This window comes from Schistocerca americana, chromosome 6 (genome assembly GCF_021461395.2).
Source record: "Schistocerca americana isolate TAMUIC-IGC-003095 chromosome 6, iqSchAmer2.1, whole genome shotgun sequence".
In the NCBI taxonomy this organism is placed as follows: domain Eukaryota; kingdom Metazoa; phylum Arthropoda; class Insecta; order Orthoptera; family Acrididae; genus Schistocerca; species Schistocerca americana.
Window position 1 is genome coordinate 515,835,235 of NC_060124.1, and position 18,556 is coordinate 515,853,790.

The following is an 18,556-nucleotide window of genomic DNA, read 5'->3' on the forward strand; positions in this document are numbered from 1 at the left end:
GTTGCATTTGCTAAAAGCTGTTTCACTAATTACTGAAATGGGAATGTCAGAGTCAAGTACTGCCGTAAATTTTACGTCATTTACAGTAATGTGAATCACAGGATATGCAATGTTGTTATGTTTTATGTCGTGTTCCTGGAGTAAGATGTCCCTAATGTCTTCCATTTTTACGTAATTACTAGCTACGGCAGCTGCGTCGTTAGTTTCATACGTACGTTTTGTGGCTGCCAGCGGAATGAGTCATTGCCTATTGTCTCTTTGTTGGCGCGCGTCGTTATTGGGGTTTGGAGACCTAACTTCTACAAATTCACTTTGTCGAGAGGGCCCTGCTCTGTTTGAATCCCGCCAGTTCTGATGCAATTCAGGTCTGTCGTTACGATCATATCGTCTGTCGTCATGTCGGTAGTTCCTGTAGTTTCTTTCTTCTCGGTTAAGTGGTGGAGAATTTCTCCCTGAATTATCACTGCACGGTGGACCGTTGCGTCTAAAGTTATTCTGTCTCCCGTTATAATAATTGTTTTGGTTCCCATATTGTCTGTTTCTCTGATTGTCTCTGTGATAGTCATTACCGCGGAGAGGTGATCTTTCCCTGTAATTATTACTACTCTGCCACCAAATGTCATACGGGTGGTGTCTGTTTTGGTCACGATTTGTGTGGTGAGAATAGCCTTGTCGCGTCCAGTTATCGTTTCTGTCGTCACGGAATTGTGACGGATGTGACCTGTAGTGATTGTTTTCCTGTTTTCGCATCCCGCGACTGTCTGTGTCAATTTCTAATTCTTGTAAGAGTCCCTGAAAAGCTACAATGTCGTCTATGCAACGTCCTGCCAAAATAATGTGTCGTAAATGTTCAGGCAATTTGATTAAGCAAATGCGGATGAGTTCTGAGGGGCTGTATGGGTTTGACAGGTACTGATTCTTGTGCAACATGTCTTCAAAATATTTCACAAGACTGGAAAATTCAGATTGTTCGAAACGTTTCATCATTATGATGCCATGTTTTACTCGGTCTTGTGTGGCTTGAGACCAATATGCTGAGAGGAAGGCATGGTAAAACTCTCCTTCACTGTGGCAATCGTGAATGACCGATCGAATTCTTACAGCTGGTTCATTCTCTAAGTAGCCACACATAAATTCTAATCTGTGCTCTAATGACCAGTTGGGAGGAAAACAATGAGAGAATTGAAACTTCCTGGCAGATTAAAACTGTGTGCCCGACCGAGACTCGAACTCGGGACCTTTGCCTTTCGCGGGCAAGTGCTCTACCAACTGAGCTACCGAAGCACGACTCACGCCCGGTACTCACAGCCTTACTTCTGCCAGTACCTTGTCTCCTACCTTCCAAACTTTACAGAAGAGCTTCTGTAAAGTTTGGAAGGTAGGAGACGAGGTACTGGCATAAGGAAAGCTGTGAGTACCAGGCGTGAGTCGTGCTTTGGTAGCTCAGTTGGTAGAGCACCTGCCCACAAAAGGCAAAGGTCCCGTGTTCGAGTCTCGGTCGGGCACACAGTTTTAATCTGCCAGGAAGTTTCATATCAGCGCACACTCCGCTGCAGAGTGAAAATCTCATTCTGTAATGAGATAACTGATGGTGCCACGCTTGTGGATGAATGTCGTTGGCAGAATTCTTAAATGTTTTGAATTTATGTGTAGTAATGAACAGCTTATAGTCAAAGTCATCATATCGGCGAGTCACATATCGGTCATTGTTACGTCGTTTCGGCGGTTCCATTTCAAAATTCGGTGGACCTTGCCAATTTCTTTCATAATTTCCGAAATGCGCTGTGTTATTATTTTGTGGTTGTTCCGTATTTCTATGTCCCTCTTCCTGTATTGGGGCGCGAGTGTCCTCTGAAATACGTAATTCTTGTATTAACTGTGTCAGCTGATCTTGTACTTCCCAGATTTCTCTTTGGTGTTGCATATTAATCTGATTCTGATTTTGTTTGAATTTCCTAATTTGTTTGCACTCTTCGGTGTCATTCAGATTATCATCTACCTTCGTAGATAAATTAGTGACCTGATCCGAAAGTTCGGCTACTTTCTCCGATAGTGAACACATTTCCTCAGTGTGTTTTTCTGAACCAAGTTTCAGAATGTCCATTTGTGTTGAAATCGACTCTACTGTGTCCTTTAAGTTTTCTTGAGTTTTTGCAAGTTGCGTAACCGAATCGGTAGATGCAACTGAGTCAAATTTAGCTTGCAAGGTGTCGTGATTTTTATGAACAATAGTTTGCAGGTCTTTTATGGCTGCTTCGTGATTCTGTAATGCATTTTCATGACGCGAAAAAATAGGTTGGAAATGCTCACAAATTTGTGTTTTTACGTCATTACAGACTTTTTGACATTTCGATTCGATGTTATGTAACTCAGTAGTTAAATCTTCACGTGTGTGTTCAAGCGTGGTGTCTAACTTTTGAAGATTTTGTTCCATTGTGTCTAACTTTTTAAGATTTTGTTCCACTGTGTCTAACTTTTGAAGCTTTTGCTGTGTTTGTCTCTGATGTTGTTCCATTGTGTCTAACTTTTGAAGCCTTTGTCCCATTTGTCTCTGATTTTGTTCCATTTGTTGCATTAATTGCAATAATAATGTATTAGTGTCTGGAATCTGTTTCTCTATGCTTTTTGGCAGTGCATTTTCACCGGCAACATTCACACTTTGACAATGAGAAAATGTGTCTTGACTCATTTGAGAAAACGGTGAGGACCCAAAACCTAAGTCTACAGTATTTGCAATATTGTGTTCTGTCATTTCGGATTCCTGGGGCCAGCTGTTGCCGACCGATCGATCGATAATGCTTCCTTGTTCACTACCTGTTTCACTGTCTACACCATTATTTGACGCCCGCTCCAGTTCCCTATGCACAATTACCAAATTACTACTTCGAATGTCTGTTAATTCATTACACAGTGGTGCTGATAAGCTACGCTCGTCGTCACTATTATTTCTCAGTTTACTTTGGAGCCTAGTGTTACGTTTTTCACACGCCATTATTGTCACAATATTTCACACGACAACACAGAAAAACACAATTTGAAGAGCAAAAATAGGGGAACACATTAACATAGCACTGAAAATAATATCTAGATAATTGCAGCTGCGGAATACTTGGTGCAAATCTACATGCATGCCACAACTGTTTTACTGTACAACAGTGAAAGACTGCAACTACAAAGGAGATTCTCTCTACAATTACGCGCTAGCAATAAACCATAGCTACACTAATTACACAAACTACAAGAAAAAAATCAGAAGATTCCAGTGAGGTATCCTAGGCTAAGGGTCGACATATGAAACGTCCCCTTAGAACAATGTATACAGGACTGTGCTTAAACTGACACACAATATTTTTTGCGCAACGCAATCTGACTTTCAAAAATCCCTGCAAAAGAATGGCTCTGAGTAACATTAAACTATACCTTTCAGAAATCACTTACCTCACAAAAATCTTCATTACTCGAACTTCTGCAGTACAGCGAGCGCCACTACTGCCAGCTAAATAAAAGATTCAAACTACGGAAGGCACTAACTACTGATAGGGATAGTTAGCAAATGAAAGATATTAATAGAGAACAAACAACGTATTTACCTTGATAGTCATAATATATATAGCAGTTCATGACAAATTACAAAACTCCGCCATCTCTCTCCCAACATCCACCACTGCTGGCGGCTCACCTCCAACTGCGCAACGCTACGCGCTGTTAACATCCAGCTGCCGCTGCCCAACACTACAATGGCAGACAACAATGCAAACTAGCCACGGACTGCACATAGCACAGCCAGTCATTTTTCATACAGAGCGCTACGTAACGTCGCCAATAAGAAAACAAACAGCCTACTTACACCTCCAACACGACACGTTTTCGCACATAACATATAGCGCACATAAAGATCATTGTTATATTTTTGTAAATCTGATAGAACCACGCGTGATCAGGTGATATTTCACTGCTTACCTCTGGCGCAGATAAACTTCAGTAATCAATAGAAGAACTAAAAAGAAACGTAGGCTGCAAAGTAAAGTTTGCATCAGTGTGTTCTACCTGTTATGAGCTAGACAGTGAGACACATATATTTAATGCGTAAACCATTCACACACTGAATGTTTTGCGTATTTTAAAAAATGTTCAAACCACTCTAAAAATTTCACTAATTGGTTGCTTTCTATCGACTGGAAAGCTAATCGCCTCAGGCCATTCATCGTAATTGCATATAATCGCTTTTCCATTACCAAAATGTAATTAAGGATTTCTTGCTCCATTTCTTCACTGAACACTGTCCGTAAGCTGCCCATAAACTTTATACTGTCAACTGCGTCTCCGATTTTCCCTAGCACTATTCGTTTTAGCGTAGTACGTGGAATATTGAATTGTTTTGTTGCTGAAAAAGGCATGTCATCCTATACTGCTACAATTGCCTTTCGGATCGTAACAGAGTCCCATGTTCGTTGCTCTGTTTTCCGGATGTATTTTCTTAGCATCTTTAAGCTCTTGTAAGCCCTTGTAAAAGAGCAGAACAACGGATATTAGTATTGCGTATAGCAATATTTATAATGTTTTAATTTCAATTGTTATACTATGCATAAAATATGGAATTAGTTAATTCTCATTGGTACAAACAGATCGGGAATAGTGACCATCCGCTGGGAAAAGTGGCCATCTTGGTCACTTTCCCGATTTGTAGCGTAGACAGTTTTCCCGATCGGACGCCATGTCTGTATCAGTGGCTCACACGCGAAACAATACAACCTCAGAAAACGACAGTGACTTATATTTGTAAGCCAAATGGCATTGCGTGACTCGTGATATCGCTAAAACCTATTGCTCTACATAAAAGTGAAGCAACTAATGTAATATGAGTGAATTATCTTATATCAAACGATCGAAAACCTAAACGTTTTCACAGAAAGATAACGGAGCAAGCTTCCTTTCCAACGCGACCGACAACACGAATGGTGTCGATTACGCCTAGTATGGCCAATTCTCGGTTGAAAGCAGCACTGTTGAAGACATGAAATTAGCAGTGGCCACTTTTTCCAACCTGGCTACTTTACCCTTTATTCCCCCACTGTAAGACCTTGCTTCTTGAAAAATGAAGATTCTAGATCAACGGGAAGCAACCTACAGGTTTTGGTGAATGAGCCTGCGAGTATCGAAATATGTGACATAAATAGCCTTATTTTTGTGACTGTAGCGATTTAAAAGTTTAAATTTTTCACATCTTCGAGGGATTGTAAACCTGAGTGACAAATTTGAACTTCGTAGTTCTATCCATTCCTCAGAGAATGGGTTTTCACAGCCGATCAGTCAGACAGACAGATGGACAACAAAGTGCTCTGCTTTTACCGACTGAGCTACGGAACCCCAAAAGACATTTTACTGACTTTATTGAAGTTACGTCCGGCCACGGTAGCTGAGTGGTCAGTGCGACAAAATTCCAATCCTTAGGGCCCGGGTTCGCTTCCCGGCTGGATGGGAGATTTTCTTCGCTCAGGGACGAAGTGTTGTGTTGTCCTAAACATCATCATTTCATCCCCATCGACGTGCAAGTCGCCGAAGTGGCGTCAACTCGAAAGACTTTGACCCGGCGACCGGTCTACCCGACGGGAGTCCCTAGCCACACGACATTTACATTTCCATTGAAGTTACTGGTGTTAGAATTTTGTTATAATTTTTAATACGACAAAAGAAGTAATGTAGCAACTCTCAGAGGTATCGATATTAGCTAGATGAATTATGAGTAATACTCACTCGAATTCAAGCCCTCTCTCACTATATTTCGGGAGAGGTGCACCCTTCTCTCTAAAGAAATGACTCATATAATACCGTTGAAGATGAACCTCCATCTCTCGGTTCTTCCAGGGTTCAAGGTAAAATGAGACACGTTTGAATTAAAATATTTTGATGTTCACATGTTCATAGTTTCTTCATTACTAAATGTACGTGTTGACGTGTTAGACGTATGATTCAATTTAACAACTTAGAAAGTGAATGAATAACCTCGACGCCCGTTTCTCGTTTCTCAGATGTCTTATTTCAGTTACGTTCCACTTTGACCTAGGAATAATTCCAATATAACTCTGAAATTCTTTCCTTCACCTTAGTTTTCTTCTTATACTGATGACTGACGTTGCTGCTTTCCAGAAAATTTGTAAATTGACAACGGACACAAAATTACATGGTAGAAATTAAATAACAAGATTATAAAACTACAATCGGGTGATACCTTTTAAAATCCTGTGTGATACTGCACATGAATCCCTCCAGTGTTACCTGTAGTTCACGTTGACGAGCTCCCAACGTAATTTGGGTGCTGCGCTCTACCCGTGAGCTAATTCTCGTTGTTTAGCAAAACTCCTCCACTGGGAAGGACAGGGAAGACCTGGGAAAATTGGGATTGAAGATCATTGTTAGTATACATCTGAATTACAATTTATTAAAATTACGAGATCCCACATACTTGACCAAACCGGCTAACTTGAAAGGATGACCCACGAAAACCGAAGGATGTAGCTACAAGTTTCCAAATTGAGAAACCTGCAAAGGGAAGACCTGGGTATTACGGAATTTACCAAATATTATTCACAACAATGAACATTCGAAAGTAGAATTACATCGCCTTAACAGTATATGCTTTAAATAAAATCAAACAACACTTCAAGGCTTTTAGCAGTGTATGAAATTATGTAGACAAACTCGCAATAATACGCAATTGAATCTTAACTGGGCACATTCAATGACTCTTGTATCAATTTAATGAATATTTTAAGAAAAGCGATATACGGCAACTGTAATAAGAAATTTTGAAGGTGAATCATTTACAAAATATCCGAACAATCTCCTGATTTTTATTTTACTTATTTTTGTATCTTTATCTTCTACAATAATTCTGATGACTAACATCGAAACGCGTCAATTCGAGTGCTTTCACACTGTGAAAGATGGATGAGCCTACGGTTTAATGTGGCTGATTGTTCTCTCCTCACCGAAAAAGTCATGACTCGCCACATGGTTATTAAGGTGGCGTGTGCTGTAGATTCGACTTGCAGCAAATATCCATACACTCGTTCATCATCAGTGGGTTAATCGACGTATTGATTAAGCAGTTTCTGGATATACCGGTTGGCATTAACAGCTTAGTGAGAGAATCGTGGTACGATGCGGACGCCAAATATTGCGCACTAACCACGAATCTTGAAATTATGCCACGGCTTTCAGAGGTAGTAATGAGTATTTTCTGATGCATAATGTCGCATACTGTGTGAGTGCACATACCCTGGCAATCTGAACCAGGCCTCATTTGAAGAAACAAAAAACGGAGCATCTGAAAGTCCTGATTCCACACTAACTCAGGCGAACCACTAATTTCTTAAGGACACTCGTGCAAGTCCTTAACAATAATTTTTCGAGACGTAGGTTTGTTAGTTATCACTTGCTAAGATAAACGACAATGAGATATAATACGGTTTTTCTAGCCTTTCGTTCACTCGAACAGTTTCTTCTGGTGTTCGATGTCCTTTCAAATAGTTGTGGTTTCAGTTCGCTACAAAGCCCCTATTGCGCCGTTTTTCCACTGTCTTTTCCTAGATGTTTTCAGACAGCTCCTTTTTCGACAGATTGTGCTTGGCATAGAACTCCACAGTGAACAAGCGTTGTTTTATCGTGACTACAATTTTGTGTTTCATTCCAATGGTCAGTACACAAGTCTGATCGTCTCTCACTCTCAATGACACAGCGAAATAGGGGAGAGTGTTGTACCTAGAGGTTATTGTACGCAGTATTTGTACACTACCGGCCATTAAAATTCCTACACCACGAAGATGACGTGCTACAGACGCGAAATTTAACCGACAGGAAGAAGATGCTGTGATATGCAAATTATTAGCTTTTCAGAGCATTCACACAAGGTTGGCGCCGGTGGCGAAACCTACAACGTACTGACTTGAGGAAAGTTTCCAACCTATTTCTCATACACAAACAGCAGTTGACGGGCGTTGCCTGGTGAAACGTTGTTGCGATGCCTCGTGTACAGAGAAGAAATGCGTACCATTTCATTTCCGACTTTGATAAAGGTCGGATTGTAGCCTATCGCGATAGCGGCTTATTGTATCGCGACATTGCTGCTCGCGTTGGTCGAGATCCAATGACTGTTAGGAGAATATGGAATCGGCGGATTCAGGAGGGTAATACGGAACGCCGTGCAGGATCCCAACGGCCCCGTATCACTAGCAGTCGAGATGACAGGCATCTTATCCGCATGGCTGTAACGGACCGTGCAGCCACGTCTCGATCCCTGAGTCAACAGATGGGGACGATTGCAAGACAACAACCATCTGTACCAACAGTTCGACGACATTTACAGCAGCATGGACTATCAGCTCGGAGACCATGGCTGCGGTTACCCTTGACGCTGCATCACAGACAGGAGAGCCTGCGATGGCGTACTTATCGACGAACCTGGGTACACGAATGGCAAAACGTCCTTATTTACGGATCAATCTAGGTTCTGTTTTCAGCATCATGATGGTTGCATCCGTGTTTGTGGACATCGCGGTGAACGCACATTGGAAGCGGGTATTCGTCATCGCCATACTGGCGTATCACCTGGCGTGATGGTATGGGGTGCACGTCTCGGTCACCTCTTGTTCGCATTGACGGCACTTTGTACAGTGGACGTTACATTTCAGATGTGTCACGAGCCGTGACTCTACCCTTCATTCGATCCATGCGAAACCCTACGTTTCAGCAGGACAATGCACGACCGGATGCTGCAAGTCCTGTACGGGCCTTTCTGGATACAGAAAATGTTCGACTGCCGCCCTGGCCAGCCCATTCTCCAGATCTCTTACCAATTGAAAACGTCTCGTCAATGGTGGCCGAGCAACTGGCTCGTCACAATACGTCAGTCACTAATGTTGATGAACTGTGGTATCGTGTTGAAGCTGCATGGACAGATGTGCCTGTACACGCCATGCAACCTCTGTTTGACTCGATGCCCAGGCGTATCAATGCTGTTATTACGGCCAGAGGGGGTTGTTTTAGGTACTGATTTCTCAGGATCTATGCACCGAAATTGCGTGAAAATGTAATCACATGTCAGTTCTAGTATAATATATTTGTCCAATGAATACCCGTTTATGATCTGCATTTCTTCATGGTGTAGCGATTTTAATGGCCAGTAGTGTAACCTAAGGTGGTCTAGGGGCGCCGGCACGGTAGCTCAGCGTGTTCGGTCAGAGAGCCGGTTGGCCTCTGTAATAAAAAACTGAGTGGAAGGATCAACCACCGAACTTGAACAGGATGTCTTGCGACGTCCGAAACGACCAAAAACAGTGATCAATAACGAACAAAATGCAAAAAAAAAAAAAAAAGAAAAGGGTAGGGTCTTTGATTCATAATCGAAACGTCTTCGGTCTCGGGTTCGATCCCCGCCACAGCCTAAATTTTGATAAATAGCATAGGCGGCCGAAGACTTCCGGCATCAGAAGTCAGCCTCATTCTGCCAACGGCCTTGTCAAAGAGGGCGGAGGAGCGGATAGAGGTTCAGGGCACTCTCTTGTCCTAGGGGTGGGAAATTGCCCCTAAAGGCGGAAGAATCAGCAATGATCAACGACATGAGGATGCAGAAGGCAATGGAAACCACTGCATTAAAGACACGTAACGTGTATCCACAGGACATGTGGCCTGTAAATGAAGAATTATCATGATGATCTCTCCATTGGCAAAAGATTCCGGAATAGTCCCCCATTCGGATCTCCGGGAGGGGACTGCCAAGGGCAAGGGGGAGGTTACCATAAGAAAAAGATTGAATAACCAACGAAAGGATAACGTTCTACGAGTCGTGGTGTGGAATATCGGAAGTTTGAACGTGGTAGGGAAATTAGAAAATCTGAAAAGGGAAATGCAAAGGCTCAATCGAGATACAGTAGGGGTCAGTGAAGTGAAGTGGAAGGAAGTCAAGGACATCTGGTCAGATAAGTATCGGGTAATATCAACAGCAGCAGAAAATGGTATAACAGGTGTAGGATTCGTTATGAATAGGAAGAGGGTGTGTTACTGTGAACAGTTCAGTGACCGGGTTGTTCTAATCAGAATCGACAGCAGACCAACACCGACGACGATAGTTCAGGTATACATGCCGACGTCGCAAGCTGAAGATGAACAGATAGAGAAAGTGTATGAGGATATTGAAAGGGTAATGCAGTATGTAAAGGGGGACGAAAATCTAATAGTCATGGGCGACTGGAATGCAGTTGTAGGGGAAGGAGTAGAAGAAAAGGTTACAGGAGAATATGGGCTTGGGACAAGGAATGAAAGAGGAGAAAGACCAGTTGAGTTCTGTAATAAGTTACAGCTAGTAATAGAGAATACCCTGTTCAAGAATCACAAGAGGAGGAGGTATACTTGGAAAAGGCCGGGAGATACGGGAAGATTTCAATTAGATTGCATCATGGTCAGACAGAGATTCCGAAATCAGATACTGGATTGTAAGGCGTACCCAGGAGCAGATATAGACTCAGATCACAATATAGTAGTGATGAAGAGTAGGCTGAAGTTCAAGACATTAGTCAGGAAGAATCATTACGCAAAGAAGTGGGATACGGAAGTACTAAGGAATGACGAGACACGTTTGAAGTTCTCTAACGCTATAGATACAGCAATAAGGAATAGCGCAGTAGGCAGTACAGTTGAAGAGGTATGGACATCCCTAAAAAGGGCCATCACAGAAGTTGGGAAGGAAAACATAGGTACAAAGAAGGTAGCTGCAAAGAAACCATGGGTAACAGAAGAAATACTTCAGTTGATTGATGAAAGGAGGAATTACAAACATGTTCCGGGAAAATCGGGACTACTGAAATACAAGTCGCTGAGGAATGAAATAAATAGGAAGTGCAGGGAAGCTAAGACGAAATGGCTGCAGGAAAAATGTGAAGACATCGAAAAAGATATGATTGTCGGAAGGACAGACTCAACATACAGGAAAATCAAAACAACTTTTGGTGACATTAAAAGCAACGGTGGTAACATTAAGAGTGCAACGGGAATTCCACTGTGAAATGCAGAGGAGAGAGCAGATAGGTGGAAAGAATACATTGAAAGCCTCTATGAGGGTGAAGATTTGTCTGATGTGATAGAAGAAGAAACAGGAGTCGATTTAGAAGAAATGGGGGATCCAGTATTAGAATCGGAATTTAAAAGAGCTTTGGAGGACTTACGGTCAAATAAGACAGAAGGGATAGATAACATTCCATCAGAATTTCTAATATCATTGTGGGAAGTGGCAACAAAACGACTATTCACGTTGGTGTGTAGAATATATGAGTCTGGCGACATATCACCTGACTTTCTGAAAAGCATCATCCACGCAATCCGAAGACGGCAAGAGCTGACAAGTGCGAGAGTTATCGTACAATCAGCTTAACAGCTCATGCATCGAAGCTGCTTACAAGAATAATATACAGAAGAATGGAAAAGAAAATTGAGAATGCGCTAGGTGACGATCAGTTTGGCTTTAGGAAAAGTAAAGGGACGAGAGAGGCAATTCTGACGTTACGGCTAATAATGGAAGCAAGGCTAAAGAAAAATCAAGACACTTTCATAGGATTTGTCGACCTGGAAAAATCGTTCGACAATATAAAATGGTGCAAGCTGTTCGAGATTCTGAAGAAAGTAGGGGTAAGCTATAGGGAGAGACGGGTCTTATTCAATATGTACAATAACCAAGAGGGAATAATAAGAGTGGACGATCAAGAACGAAGTGCTCGTATTAAGAAGGGTGTAAGACAAGGCTGTAGCCTTTCGCCCCTACTCTTCAATCTGTACATCGAGGAAGCAATGATGGAAATAAAAGAAAGGTTCAGGAGTGGAATTAAAATACAAGGTGAAAGGATATCAATGAAACGTTTCGCTGATGACATTACTATCGTGAGTGAAAGTGAAGAAGAATTAACTGATCTGCTGAACGGAATGAACAGTCTTATGAGTACACAGTATGGTTTGAGAGTAAATCGGAGAAAGACGAAGGTAATGAGAAGTAGTAGAAATGAGAACAGCGAGAAACTTAACATCAGGATTGATGGTCACGAAGTCAATGAAGTTAAGGAATTCTGCTACCTAGGCAGTAGAATAACCAATGACGGACGGAGCAAGGAGGACATCAAAAGCAGACTCGCTATGGCAAAAAAGCATTTCTGGCCAAGAGAAGTCTACTAATATCAAATACCGGCCTTAATTTGAGGAAGAAATTTCTGAGGATGTACGTCTGGAGTACAGCATTGTATGGTAGTGAAACATGGACTTTGGGAAAACCGGAACAGAAGAGAATCGAAGCATTTGAGATGTGGTGCTGTAGCCGAATGTTGAAAATTAGGTGGATTGATAAGGTAAGGAATGAGGAGGTTCTACGCAGAATCGGAGAGGAAAGGAATATGTGGAAAACACTGATAAGGAGAAAGGACAGGATGATAGGACATCTGCTAAGACATGAGGGAATGACTTCCATGGTACTAGAGGGAGCTGTAGTGGGCAAAAACTGTAGAGGAAGACAGAGATTGGAATACGTCAAGCAAATAATTGAGGACGTAGGTTGCAACTGCCATTCTGAGATGAAGAGGTTAGCACAGGAAAGGAATTGGCGGCGGGCCGCATCAAACCAGTCAGTAGACTAATAACAAAAAAAAAACAAAAAAAAAAAAAAAAAGAAGCTGAAATACCCACGGGAACAACTCCTTGATACCTATACTGCGGGATAGAGACAATCTGGCGGCTGCTCCACTATGCTCTGGGGAACATCCACGCGCGACTCCTACGGTCGCAGGTTCGAATCCTGCCTCGGGCATGGATGTGTGTGACATCCTTAGGTTAGTTAGGTTTAGGTAGTTCTAAGTTCTAGGGGACTAATGACCTCAGAAGTTGAGTCCCATAGTGCTCAGAGCCATTTGAACCATTTTTGAACAGTCACGTGGGCATCCACGGGTGCAGTGGATCTCGTGCAAGGCATCACAGCAGCCAATGAGTATCGCACACTGATTGCAGACCATGTACAGTCCTTGATGACGATCGTGTTTCCTGACAGTAGTGTTATTTTCAAGAAGATAATTCGCCGTTTCACAAGACCAGGAGTGTGACGAAGTGGTTCTAGGAACACAGTGGAAAGTTCAAATTGATGCACTGGCCCCTCAACTCGCCAGATCTGAACCTGATCCAACACATCTCATCGCTCCCTTGCCCGGATTTTACGCGAATTAGGTGACTTGTGTGTCGGGTGCAATGACAGCTCCTTCCATCGACCTACCAAGGCCTCGTTGCACCAATACCGAGACGCTTTGCCGCTGTTATCCGTGCCGAAATTGAAAAAACAATTGTAATTTTCTGGCTTGACAGCTGAAGGTATTTTGATTTAAGTAAAAAAATGGCTCTCAGCACTATGGGACTTAACTTCTGAGGTCATCAGTTCCCTAGAACTCAGAACTACTTAAAGCTAACTAACCTAAGGACATCACACAGCCGGCAGAGGTGAACGAGCGGTTCTAGGCGTTACAGTCTGGAACCGTGCGACCGCTACGGTCGCAGGTTCGAATCCTGCCTCGGGCATGGGTGTGTGTGATGTTCTTAGGTTAGTTAGGTTTAAGTAGTTCTAAGTTCTAGGGGAATGATGCCCTCAGAAGTTAAGTCCCATAGTGCTGAGAGCCATTTGAAATTGACATCACACACATCCATGCCCGAGGCAGGATTCGAACCTGCGACCGTAGCGATCCCGCGGTTCCAGACTGTACCGCCTAGAGCCGCTCGGCTACCCCGGCCGGCCTTGACTTAACTGTTCCGTATAAACCAATGTAAATATTCTGTGTTAGACTTGGGTAGATGTATGAGTGTGTGATGATTGTGATTAGACGTACCTTTTAAATTGGAACATATCCTGTAGTGGAGGCTGGCTGAGTGTACAATGCCTGAAGGGCACAATAAACGATAATAAAAGACTGCAGCACATGAACAGTGAATGGCAAATTCAAACTACGACCAAGGCCAAAACGTGCAAGGTTGTCAAGGGCTGAGGAATATGTCAGATAGCTGGCGATCCCATGGCCACTAAATAGCATTGATAGAGTCACTGAATGCCACTGACGAATAATCCGATTGCATCGAAGACCGCACTGGTCTTATTCATAGTGTTTTGGCGCTACGAAATGAGCGTCCGAGCACGGGAACAACAAGTCTGATGACGTCAATTGGACCACCCGCTGTACCCTCTCGTGGCGACCCCTGCTGACGCGATTCTGTGTCGCTGAGCACGTGTCCTGCGTGATAGCATCTGTGCTCGCCGTCTTGACGTCAGTCACGGTACCGAGGCGAATCAATTGAATTTATGTAGACACCGCTGTTTAGACGTGCAACAAAACAAGGCAGAGTCAATGGAAAAGCTACAACTAGGCGGCTTTCAGCGGACCTGTTGTAACAAAGATCTAGAAAAATGAATTAATTTTTGTTGCTGTTGTTGTTGTTGTTGTTGTTGTGCTCTTCAGTCCTGAGACTGGTTTGATGCAGCTCTCCCTGCTACTCTATCCTGTGCAAGCCTCTTCATTTCCCAGTACCTATTGCAGCCTACATCCTTCTGAATCTGCTTAGTGTATTTATCTCTTGGTCTCCCTCTACGATTTTTACCATTCACGCTGTCCTCCAGTATTAAACTGGTCATCCCTCGCTGCCTTAGAACATGTCCTACCAACCGATCCCTTCTTCTAGTCAAGTTGTGCCACAAACTACTCTTCTCCCCAATTCTATTCAATACCTCCTCATTAGTTATGTGATCTACCCATCAAATCTTCAGCATTCTTCTGTAGCGCCACATTTCGAAAGTTTCTATTCTCTTCTTGTCCAAACTATTTATCGTCCATGTTTCACTTCCATACATGGCTACACTCCATACAAATACTTTCAGAAACGACTTCCTGACACATAAATCAATACTAGATGTTAACAAATTCCTCTTCTTCAGAAACGCTTTCCTTGCCATTGCCAATCTACATTTATAGCCTCTCTACTTCGACCATCATCAGTTATTTTGCTCCACAAATAGCAATACTCCTTTACTACTTTAAGTGTCTCATTTCCTAATCTAATTCCCGCAGCATCACCCTATTTAATTCGACTACATTCCATTATCCTCGTTTTGCTTTTTTATGTTCATCTTATCCCTTCTTGCAAGACACCGTCTATTCCGTTCAACTGCTCTTTCAAGTCCTTTGCTGTGTCTTACAGAATTACAATGTCATCGGCGCACCTCAAAGTTTTTATTTTTCTCCATGGATTTTAATAACTACTCCGAACTTCTCTTTCGTTTCCTTTACTGCTTGCTCAGTATAGAGATTGAATACCATCCGGGAGAGGCTGCAACCCTGTCTCACTCCTTCCCAACCACTGCTTCCCTTTCATGTCCCTCGACTCTTATAACTGCCATCTGCTTTCTGTACAAATTGTAAATAGCCTTTCGGTCCCTGTATTTTACCACTGCCACCTTCAGAATTTGAGAGAGAGTATTCCAGTCCACATTGTCAAAAGCTTTCTCTAAGTTTACAGATGCTAGAAACGTACGTTTGCCTTTCCTTATCCTTTCTTCTAAGATAAGTCGTAGGGTCAGTATTGCCTCACGTGTTCCAACATTTCTACGGAATCCAAACTGATCTTCCCCGAGGTTGGCTTCTACCTGTTCTTCCATTCGTCTATAATGAATTCGCGTTAGTATTTTGCAGATGTGACTTATTATACTGATAGTTTGGTAATTTTCACATCTGTCAACACCTGCTTTCTTTGGGATTGGAATTATTATAATCTTCTTGAAGTCTGTTGTTTTTGGTTTACTTGTAAATGGCGTACTGGTCTACATTTCTCACAAATGACTTGCGTGCAATATTTATCATCCTTTTACTTTTGTGTAGTAAAGAACATTTTAGTTTGCAATAAGTAATTGATTGTGGAAGATAAATTGTTATTACTGTCTTTATGAATTTTAATATTCAGTATTGTATGTCGCATTTATAATATCTGTAGGAGCGATCGGGTATTATTGCCCGTCTGAAAATTCATTGTTGGTACTGTATGCTGTGCACAACAAAGAATAGGACGCGAGACGATGAAGTCTGCGGGACGCTGAAGGTTAAAGAGGCGCAGGGTTCGAGCTCTGCTTTAGTTCACTGTGGACGGAAGCTGTGGTGGCCTCATCTAGCTGCTCATTAATCTGAGGATAGTGTCCTGCCGAGGTGGAGATGGACATGCAAATGAGTGGAGGTTCGCTCACGACAGCACGGCTGACATCTACACTTTGCAAACCACTGTGAAGTGTTTGGCAGAGCGTACGTTCCATTGAACCAATTATTAGAGCTTCCTGCTGTACCACAGATATATGGAGCACGGGGAAAAATGACTAAATGCCTCTGTGCCTGCTGTAATTAATATAGTCTTGTGCTCACGATCCCTACAGAAGCCGTATGTGGTGGGTTGTAGTATTATCCTAGTGATCATTTAAAGCCGGTACTTGAAACTTTGTAAATAGGTTTGTGTTTATCTTCAACAGTCTGTCGGATGACTGTTCGGAAAGCTGCTTCATCACAGCAGCCGCGCGGGATTAGCCGAGCGGTCTGTGGCGCTGCAGTCATGGACTGGGCGGCTGGTCCCAGCCGAGGTTCGAGTCCTCCCTCGGGCATGGGTGTGTGTGTTTGTCTTTAGGATAATTTAGGTTAAGTAGTTTGTAAGGTTAGGTGCTAATGACATTGGTAGTTAAGTCCCTTAAGATTTCACACACATATTTTTTTTTCATCACAACAACACTCGGTGATGTTTCCAGGATAGGCATTACATTGCAGTTGTAAACTTGGTCACTCACTTCATTTATAATGAATTAAAAATTAATAAATGACATGCCTATCTACAAAAGTAAAGCACATTCGTGTAAAACGACGTATCCACCACAACGAATGGTTTTCCTATCGTGAAGAGTCACCTTAAAATTAAGAATTGCTGGAAAAACGTTTCCCATTTAACTTTTAGATACATTATTATTAAAGTGATTAGCAGTATTTATAAAATTTAGATATTTTATGCCGTGTTGCATAAGTCAACCATTTATAAATGGCTCTGAGCACTATGGGACTTAACATCCCCTAGAACTTAGAACTACTTAAACCTAACTAACCTAAGGACAGCACACAACACCCAGCCATCACGAGGCAGAGAAAATCCCTGACCCCGCCGGGAATCGAACCCGGGAGCCCGGGCGTGGGAACGCACGACCACGAGATGCGGGCTAACCATTTATAAAGATACATTAACTCCAGCATATTAAATGATAATTAATTGAAACCCTCAGCTGTCGACAGGTGTTGTTGACATACCTTGATGGGGACAGCTGAAAATGTGTGCCCCGACTCGGACTCGAACCCAGTATCTCCTGCTTATATGGCAGACGCTCTATCTCTCTGAGCCACCGCGGACACATATAAACAGCGCGACTGCAGGGTCTTACCCCTTGCACGCTTCCCGTGAGACCCACATTACCACCTTATTTTAAACTGATGATGCTATGTAACTCAGACAAAACATACAGTCTTGGTTGCGGACGTTTCTATTTTCAAATTTCATTGCCTGTGGTTCGGCATCTTCCGATTATCAACAAAGCAAAAAGTTAAAAAATAAATATAAGGAAACGTCCTACTCCCGTCTTGTGCAAAAATGTGTTCTACGGGAAAAGTTTCCATCAGACTTACAGCAATTGGTCACGGTGCGCGCCGTCCGTGAAATGATTATACGATGCGAATACATTGCCAAATGTGCCTGGGATGTCAAAAAGCTGAAGATCCCCAATGCCTGTCAGCGAAAAATTGTAGCGAAGAGATTTTAAGGTTTGATAAACTGGAAATGATTAGATTTGAAAAGGGCGGCTAAGGAGACCGTGAAAAAGAATGCTGATCGGTCCTTTAATTACATTGCTCGTTGCCATGCAGAACGGACGGCGCACGAATTAGGAACAGATGCACAGCAGAGCTTCATACTGCAGGAGCACAACCTGTATGAACAGCCGCGCTGACAAACACAGAGCGCGGAAAAGTTTGATAATGAGGCCTCTAGTGCAGGTATTGCAATAAAATCAAAGATGGCACTGGCTAGTCTTTTACATTACTCATTGCGAAAGACCGTAATCAAATATGGAACATCAATAGCTTTATAAGCACGATGTACATAATGCTTAAACAGCCCTAAAAATAAGAGTCAAGTCAACTGGCATCTGTACGGTAAAATGATTATACCTTGTGAGAAGGTCGTCACAAGTATAAAAACAAGAATTAAAATTATGCCTTCAAGATAAGGGAGTAAAAAAAAAAAAAGGTAACAGCATACTTCACAGCAATGAGGCTAAAGGTCTTTAAAAAGGTATATCATTATATAAAAAAAGATTGGTTTTGACTAATCCGTTGATCACAGAAGAGGCCATCAACACCAAAAAACGTGCGTTTCCGTCCCTTATGCGCAAAATGCAGTATTTGCATGTTATTGACAGTAG

At 42.4% G+C, this 18,556-nt stretch overlaps 1 protein-coding gene across 1 annotated transcript in view; it reads left to right on the plus strand.

The window, feature by feature from the left end:
- LOC124620252 (craniofacial development protein 2-like) overlaps window positions 1-18,082 on the plus strand; it is a 37,971-nt gene extending 19,889 nt beyond the window's left edge. The window contains exon 3 of the mRNA XM_047146920.1: window positions 18,000-18,082. Coding sequence (XP_047002876.1) covers window positions 18,000-18,082 — 83 coding nt within the window. The remainder of the gene's footprint in view (window positions 1-17,999) is intronic.
- Window positions 18,083-18,556: the final 474 nt, after the last annotated feature.